General features: G+C 32.8%; 1 protein-coding gene across 3 annotated transcripts; it reads left to right on the forward strand.

Annotated features, from left to right (window-relative positions):
- Positions 1-3486: 3486 nt before the first annotated feature.
- On the forward strand, positions 3487-7891 carry LOC145092724 (LEAF RUST 10 DISEASE-RESISTANCE LOCUS RECEPTOR-LIKE PROTEIN KINASE-like 2.1). Of its 3 annotated transcripts, none has more exons than XM_079030704.1 (3): positions 3487-4334; positions 6493-6528; positions 6636-7891. In XM_079030704.1, the coding sequence occupies exons 1-3, from the start codon at positions 3587-3589 to the stop codon at positions 7697-7699; spliced, it is 1848 nt and encodes a 615-aa protein (XP_078886830.1). In that variant the 5' UTR covers positions 3487-3586; the 3' UTR covers positions 7700-7891. The 3 variants fall into 3 exon arrangements, with proteins under 3 accessions (XP_078886830.1, XP_078886831.1, XP_078886829.1); XM_079030703.1 differs by having other exon boundaries at positions 3488-4334; positions 6624-7891; XM_079030705.1 differs by lacking the exon at positions 6493-6528.
- Positions 7892-8798: the final 907 nt, after the last annotated feature.

The following is an 8798-nucleotide window of genomic DNA, read 5'->3' on the forward strand; positions in this document are numbered from 1 at the left end:
CGATGCCTCTCATCATTTTATCACACATCATCTATTTCATCTACCCATGTTTTACCCAACATATTTGTAGATAAAAATACACATACAGTTTAAAACCTGTATAAAACATTCATTCAACATCCATCTCAAATAAACAAACAATATATATACACATAGCACGTATTTTATAGAAAATACTTCATATCTATGTGTAAGAGGAACGTGACCACCCACTCACTTGATTTAACGATAATTGGGCAGCACTTCGTCCCTGAAAACAATCTTTTTTGATAAAACCAGGATGTTTTCTCAAAAACGGGGCTTCACGTGGGCAGAGTTTCGACTCGAAATCTCGTTTTCTCGGGATCTTCGGGTTCTTCGAGGTTTTCTTATGATGCTAGGATAGTATTTTAGGGTTAGGGGTATTTATTGTAACATACAAGAAAGTATAGGGTGAGAGAATGAAAGTTTGTAACATAAATTCGGATGGCCTCGCTCACTATTTATAGTGGTTGAACCCTCGAGTGATGTTGGGCGTAACTTTCCTGGTACGCGGGGCGTACTTCTTTACCAGCCTTTACATTGGGCGTAACATCATGGTACACGGGGCGTACTTCTTCACCAACCAGTACGCTAGGCATACAAAGGGATTATCTCGGACGCGTTAAGTCTATGAACACGTGTACACCATGAAATAGAGTAGGGCTACGTGGCCAATTTCGGACTGTGAACACAATAGTAAGCTGAGCGTACATATCTCATGCGTTGCAGATACATATATACGCTAAGCATACTTCTTGGTACGCTGGGCGTTCTTGCAGCTTCGAAGTTTGTGCCTGAAACTTCAAAAATTCATATTTTTCACATGCATGCTCTGTTTTTTACTTTCTTTATATCCACACGTAGGTGAAATTATGCTCTACAACTTTCGTTTAGACTCTGTTGGCTAGTTTTGATTTTATTTTTAAAGTTATATTTTAACAGACTGGGACATTAAAAGTCCGTTAAAAATTCATAACTTATTCATCCGACGTCCATTTTCGTCTGTCTATTTACCATTGAACTACTATCAACATGATCTATTGTCGTTTAGGTTGTGTCGGCTAAAAATCGCTCGGTCTAAAATTCGATTTTCGGGCTACATACTGCTATACTAAATCTTAGAAAATTCATAACTACCTCATACGAAGTCAGATTTGGATATTCTTTATATACACACTCTCGGTTTAATGTATACTACGACTTTCATTTAGATCGCTAAGGCTAAAAATCACTTTATTGTAAATTCACTTTTTACGTCACACAGCGTCGTGTCGGTTCTATCGCGAAACTTCGACATGTCATAATTTCTTCGTTATAACTCGGATTTCGGTATTCTTTATATCTCCGGAATCCTTAATTTAAATCATAATAATTAAGTATAAGCACATAATATTCTAATAATACATCTTTATTATTTCAAAATAAGTTACAAAGGTTGACCTAAAATATTACATCATCATTAATGTCTACCTTAGAAACGCGGGCGTTACACCTGATTTTAAATGCATACTTAAATATGCATCGGGTCGGTTGTCCTTATGGTTGACATTTCATTACTAGATTTTGTGTTTTCTTGGGATGAATTTGATTGGTTAGAGTATAAAGGAAATATGTTGTTGCTAAATCTAGTATCTATTTCGAGTATCAAGTATTTACATCAACGTGTACTTATATATGTTAGCTGACTTTTCTGCATGAGCTTTGCCTAACCCTTCCTTGTACGTTGACTCTATGGTGTGATAGTTTTAGCATCACCTATTTGGTAGGTAATTTGAAAACATATTGAGATTGGTATCCATTTCATCTGAGACATGGTTATATAAGGATGCCTGATGTTTCTCGTGTTCCTACCATGACTCAGTTGTATATTAACAAAAGGTCTTTTGATTGCCTAGTTCTCATACTTAGGATCCAAGCTTCACATCACTACTTTTGTTTTGCTTGATGGGCATAAAGAGATTTGATATTGATAGTTTTCCATATCAACATGAGGTTGTTATGCTCAGTTATGACCTAATCGACTTTGTAACTCTCATTCTTCATTTTCTTGTATAAATTCACAACCCTTTTTCATTTTGAAAACACATACCAAAATTTACTCTCTAAAAAGAGTTTTTTTTTTCTCTAGATTTAGTTCTTAATCTGCTTAAATACTATTAAATACTCGTATGCAAAATTTTCACCACTCACCCAAACATCTATATAAGTATATATATGCCACTACAAGAAAAAGAAACTATAATGACAACGGATTGTGACACACATCTGATTTATGACAAACAGAAATGTGTGTCGTTAACAATATATTTTGTGAAAATTCACAGGACAACGTACAATAATCTACGTTGTACTTTAGTGTCTAAATGAAACAAAAAAAACCTGCTTTAGTTTTTTATCATTATATTTAATGAATAGTTGTATTTGTATATCATAAATGTATGTCGTTAATTTACGATTTATTCCAAATGACGATGATTTTAATTTTTTTGGAAGATATAAGTAGAAAAGCCCAACAAGAAGCATGTAGCTAAGGAAGGAAATACAAAGGGAAAACAGAAGATTATGGTTTCAATGATAAACATTTGTAGTCATCTATAGTCATTACGACAATACATGTCATTCAAAAAAAAAAAAAAAAAAAAAAAAAAAAAAAAAAAACCTAGTAGCGTGTGTTACAACTATCCATAAATTGTTTTCAAGTCAAAAAAATTAAAGTAGAAAAGCCCAACGAGAAGAATATGATTTACGATTTATTCCATACTAGTTGTGAGACCCGTATAATATACGGGTTGATTAAAACAAAATGTTAAGTACGAACGATTAAATAGAAATTTTATTTGAATTTGAAATTGAAATAAGTGAAAATTATGAGAAAAAGACATGCAAAGAATAAATTAATTAAAATTATGTGTTTAGTGTATACTAAATGAATTAATTATAACAAAATATTAAACATAAAGGTTTAAACTGTAAATTTATTTGGAATTGAATTTGAAATTTGAAATTTAAAATTTAAAATTTGATAGTTATTATGGTAGGTTTAATTTATGGAAAGTAAATTAATGATATATTGAAAATGAAAATTAAAGTAATGACAAGTAGAAAATAAATATATCTCAAATTATGACAAAATGACATGTGGCTAATTTTATGAGAGAAGGATACGTGGCAAAGTCATTTTCATTTATTATAGTAGATGATGATGATTTTAATTTTTTTGGAAGATATAAGTAGAAAAACCCAAGGAGAAGCATGTAGGTAAGGAAGGAAATACAAAGGGAAAACAGAAAGATTATGATTTCAATGATAAACATTTGTAGTCATCTATAGTCATTAAGACAATACATGTCATTCAAATAAAAAAAAAAAAAAAAACCTAGTAGCGTGAGTTAAAACTATCCATAAATTGTTTTCAAGTAAAAAAAATTAAAGTCAAAAAGTGAAAACGCACAACCACGAACGGCCCGATATATTCAATCCTCATTAAACCAAACTTCCATCATACCCCCATCTATCTATCTATCGAGATTCAGACAAAACATCTGTGTAGATCTCTTACAAGATTATGAAAAAACACACCCTTGTCTTCACCATTTTCCTACTTCTTAACCAATCGCTCAGTTTGGATCCCAGCTACGAAGCTTGTGTTGCAAAAGACTGTGGAGATGGGCTTAAAGTTAGTTTTCCATTTTTCATCAACGGACTACATGATTCCTCTTGTGGTTACCCTGGATTTGAGCTCCGCTGCAGCAATGGCTCCTCAATTCTTCGGATAACAGGAAACGACTTCATTGTTAAAGACATTCAATACGAAAACAGCTTCCTCCGTCTCCAAGACGCGGCGATTTTGCCGAATCAAACTGAATCCTGTCCCTCGAAGATCAGGAACATAACGCTCGATCCTAACCGATTCCGGATAGACAATGTTTCTACTACGAAACTCATTTTGATTTCGAACTGCTCGAGTGTATTGCCGGTGAATCTGAAAAGGTATAGAATACGATCCTGTGAGGAAAGTAATGAGGTGGTGATGATTGCTAATGATATGAATTTGAGAAATGTAACGACAAGTTGTGGGTATGGTCGTAAGGTTGTGGAGACGCTGGTAGAATTGAGTGGCGAAGAAGGGAGGAGTCAGGTCGTTGACGGTGATAACTACCCGGAGGTGGTGGAAAGGGGGTTCGTGTTGCATTGGTTTGCGGCGGATTGTGGTGTTTGTGAGAGCAGCGGTGGTAGGTGTGGGTTCAATCAGATTACTTTCGGATTTCGTTGTTTTTGTCGCGATAGGCCCCATATGGTGAGTTGCCGGACTGGTAAGAACTTTCATTTTTGGTATAAAATCAACTTGTCTCAATTTCACATACGACTAATAAATAACGTAGGAATGTGATACTAGTATAAAAAAGTTAAAATATTTTGTTTTATATAAGATAAATAAAAAACATAAATAAAACTCACCTCCCAAACAATAATGCATCACCCACCGGCCACTGTTATATGTTCACTTTACGACATTATTTTACTTTTCAATTTTAGCAATGCTATATCATGTTTTCACCGATGTTTAAAAATTAATTTTTTAATTGAACAAAGATGATCACCGTCGGGTCAATTGGCAGGTTAACCCGGTTTCTATTATTATTATTTTTTCTATTTTCATTTTAATTTCCTGTATACATAAGTTCGAACATTAGAAATACCTATAAAAACTAGTGATAGATCACACCAAATAAATTAAGAAAAAACATATCCATAAGTTTTACATCAATCCACATACATTAAAAATGAAATAAAATATAATATCGAAACAAAATTATAGTTTTAGATGAATACAAACGTATCAAAAAACTTCATAACATTTATCATGTGTTTTTATTTAATTTAAGAGAAGTCTAAATAGATGTAAAAAGACTACCAATGTTTGTTATGCAAAATGTTTTATTTTCATGTGTTTTTTTTCAATTTAACATGTTCAATGGATTCAACTTGTTGTTTGTAAAAACCGACTGGTTCATTTTGATTTAAAAATAGACATAAAACTGATGTTAGTTGAACTGTTTCGATTCGACCGGATTTTAAAGATACTATTGACTGGACCGTGTTTTAGTCTATTCCAGAATCACAAAATAGGTGTTTAAGTTTTTTCCTTGTTTTTCATATTTTTATTGAATATTTGATAAATGATAGGTAAAGTTTTATTTTTTAATTATTTCCTTTATCGTGTTTAACTGATTTCTATGCACATAATATAGTTTTGGAATGTATAAACTAGTTATTTAAGTATTTATTTCTAACTAGAAGTTGACCCCTCCCCGCTTTGTGGGAGTCGCAAACGTGTTCATCCAATGTCGATAGAAGTTTGGTTTTAGGGACTTTTTGGTACATCATGCTATTATTTTGGGTTTACATGACTAACTTCAATTTATACCGTCATATGAAAACGTATGACTATATATGATCAAAGTCATATGTAGAAAACATACCTAAAAATAAGCATGAAAATGTACACATAAATTTACGTCGAAACGTAAAGAAAATCGAATTTACAACGTACATAAAAATAAGTGAGTAAATGTTTTTTAAGTTAACAAATGAAAGTTGAGACAATAGAAAACACATTATATGTGACTTGAATATACATAAGAAACGTACATAAAAATAAACATGAAAACGTAAAAAAAATTACAAACGTAGACAAACTTAAATTTATATATACTATGAGGGCTAAACACAAATGTTTAGAAAATGAAGGTTGTAAAAGTGACATTTTACAAAGTTCAAAGTCAAATGAGTGAAAATGACATTTTTAAAACGTAGACCGGTGGAAAATGCCATTTTACGAAGTATTTGAAAAAGTAGAGAGTAGAAAATATCATTTTACAAAATTGGTGCAAATTGTCGGTAAAAACATCCATTGACATTGACTTTTAAAATATATTAAATTACCCCGCTTTGGGGAGATGTAATCTATAACTTTTCTATTGGCAGAGACATTTTTTGCAATTTTTTTAAACATATTGACAATTTCTGTAATCTATAAATTTTATATTATAAAGTGACCATTTTGTATTTTTTTTTAAACATGTGGGTCATTTCTGTAAGAAAAACTGCACATGAACCTTTTATGAAAATTATAGGGGCGGTTTTTTGCGATTTATTTCTTATACAGAGACCAAACCTGACAACATACAAAAGTCTTGTGGCCAAAGTCCTAAAACCAAAAGTTTGCGGCCTATGTTTTAAAACCAAAAATTTGTGGCCACATTCCTAAAGTCAAAAAGTTAACTATTCCTAGGAGGGTAGCGAGGTTTCTAGGGTTCATAAGGCAACATACAAAATGATGAACACATAAAGCTAATAAAATTGAGTTATGGTGATAACAGTTTAAATTTAGAATAAATAATCAACAGCTAATCAATATGTTGAATTTTATTAAAATATGATAGCTTGACTGGGTTTTTGTCCATGTAGGAACAAAAGAAAATTTACCAGTGATTATTGTCACGGGTAAGTTATCACATACACACCTTTCGTTCACCCGACTTAGCTTTTCAGTTTCAAAAATAACTAATTTAAGGCTTTTAAATCATTATTTAATGCAGCTCTTTGTATAGGATTAGGGGCAATTTTGGTTGTGATAATGTTATGCTTCATAAGGAAATTCAAAAGGAGAAGAAGTACTAAGAGCTATGTTAATGTGGAAAATTTTCTAAAAAATCATGAGTTTCTCGCAAAAAGGTACTCTTATTTGCAAGTAAAGAAGATGACAAACACCTTTGAAGTCAAAGTAGGACAAGGCGGCTTTGGTTCTGTGTATAGAGGGGTGCTAAGGAACGGAAACCTGGTGGCCGTGAAGATACTAAGTGAATTAAAAGGTAAAGGCGAAGATTTCATAAACGAAGTTGCAAGTGTTGGCAAGACTTCCCATGTAAATATTGTAAGTCTTGTGGGATTTTGCTTCGAGGGCCATAAAAGAGCATTGATCTATGAGTTTATGCCTAATGGATCGCTTGAGAAGTTCATACATGACCAAGCTTCTTCAGATAATATCCAACTCGGGTGGAAAAAGTTGCATGAGATTGCTTTGGGGATTGCTCGGGGTTTAGAATACTTGCATATTAGTTGCAACACACGGATCTTGCATTTCGACATAAAGCCCCATAATATACTTTTGGATCAAGATTTTTCTCCCAAGATATCTGACTTTGGGCTTGCCAAACTATTCCCCGAGAAAAGAAGCATGATATCAATGTCACATATGAGAGGAACACCGGGATATATTGCTCCTGAAGTTTATTCTAGAAATTTCGGGCAGGTATCCCATAAATCAGATGTTTATAGTTATGGGATGATGATTTTGGAAATGGTTGGAGGGAGGAAAAATATTGAGGCAGAAGTTGATCATACAAGTGAAATATACTTTCCTCATTGGATTTACAAAAAGGTTGAATTTGATGAAGAACTTGGACTACATAGAAGTATGAGCAATGAAGAAAATGAGATGGCAAGAAAAATGATTATAGTGGGCTTGTGGTGCATACAAACTAATCCCGTTAACCGACCCACAATCACGAAGGCATTGGAAATGTTAGAAGGGGACTTGGCATCATTAGAAATTCCTCCAAAACCTTATTTGTCTTCTCCATCAAGGTTGGGTGCTTCCTCAATTACAGATTAGCTAGATCATTAATGCTCATTTACTCAAGTATATTTTCATGTGGTTATAAATCATAGATTTGTACCTGGGGACTTGTGGTGCACAAAATACCCAAGCCTATTAGCAATTATTATATATGGCGAGTGTCATGTAATAAGGGAGAAGGTTTGAAAATTCATTCATAATTGAAAAGTTATTCATGATTTTGGTTTATTTGTTACTTCATCATTGCACTGTTTATATTTCCACATTTTCTTTACCATAAATAGTTTTTGTCAATCTGTGGTTCAAGGACACACATATCTTGGTCTGGATATAATTATAAGTTCATAATAAAACTTCAATCATTAATTTTTTAAGTGCATTATTGTACGCATAGTACACTACATCAAAATGAAAGGATGTTAATTTATCGTATAAGCAATTACTATATCTCTGAGACTGTGTTGGTGTAGCAGCAGGATCAATTTTGTCAATGGAAAATACTTGTCATTAAATTAAACTAGAACTACTTGTTGCTTTTCTATATCACTGTAGATACATATCCCTTTGTTTGTAAAACGTTATCAAATGCTAGTGGAAGGCTAATAAAAATGGCTTCTGATGGCATCGAACACTGAAGGCTTTTACCCTGAAGACACAAGCTTTATTCAGTAGTTTTATTCATAAAAAAAGAAAAGGGAGAACACGTTGCCTATTTGAACTAAGAAAATCCCATAAAATAAGGAAACAATACCTACCCATTACCAGATCCTATATCCAACATAGCTTTGAATTATTTAACCTCCTAGAATTGGTAAAATAGTAAATAAAACATGAAGTAAATAAAACATTCAATGAAATCTGGATTATGACAATATTCTCCCCCTAATCCAGAATTTATTACCTTTTTTAAACCAGTTAGCTCTCGCATTTCCTTATGCTTCACTTGTGTCGTTGCCTTTGTGCATATGTCAGCTCTTTGTTCTTTGTTGCAAACATGAGTCACTCTTACTTCTCCATTCTCCACACACACTCTAATAAATTGAAATCGGGTATCAATGTATTTGTTGCGCCCATGAAACACGAGGTTTTTCATGAGGTCTAATGCAAACTTATTATCAATGTGGCTACTGGTTGT

This window comes from Lactuca serriola, chromosome 3 (genome assembly GCF_051521515.1).
Source record: "Lactuca serriola cultivar US96UC23 chromosome 3, Lser_US96UC23_V15, whole genome shotgun sequence".
In the NCBI taxonomy this organism is placed as follows: Eukaryota; Viridiplantae; Streptophyta; class Magnoliopsida; order Asterales; family Asteraceae; genus Lactuca; species Lactuca serriola.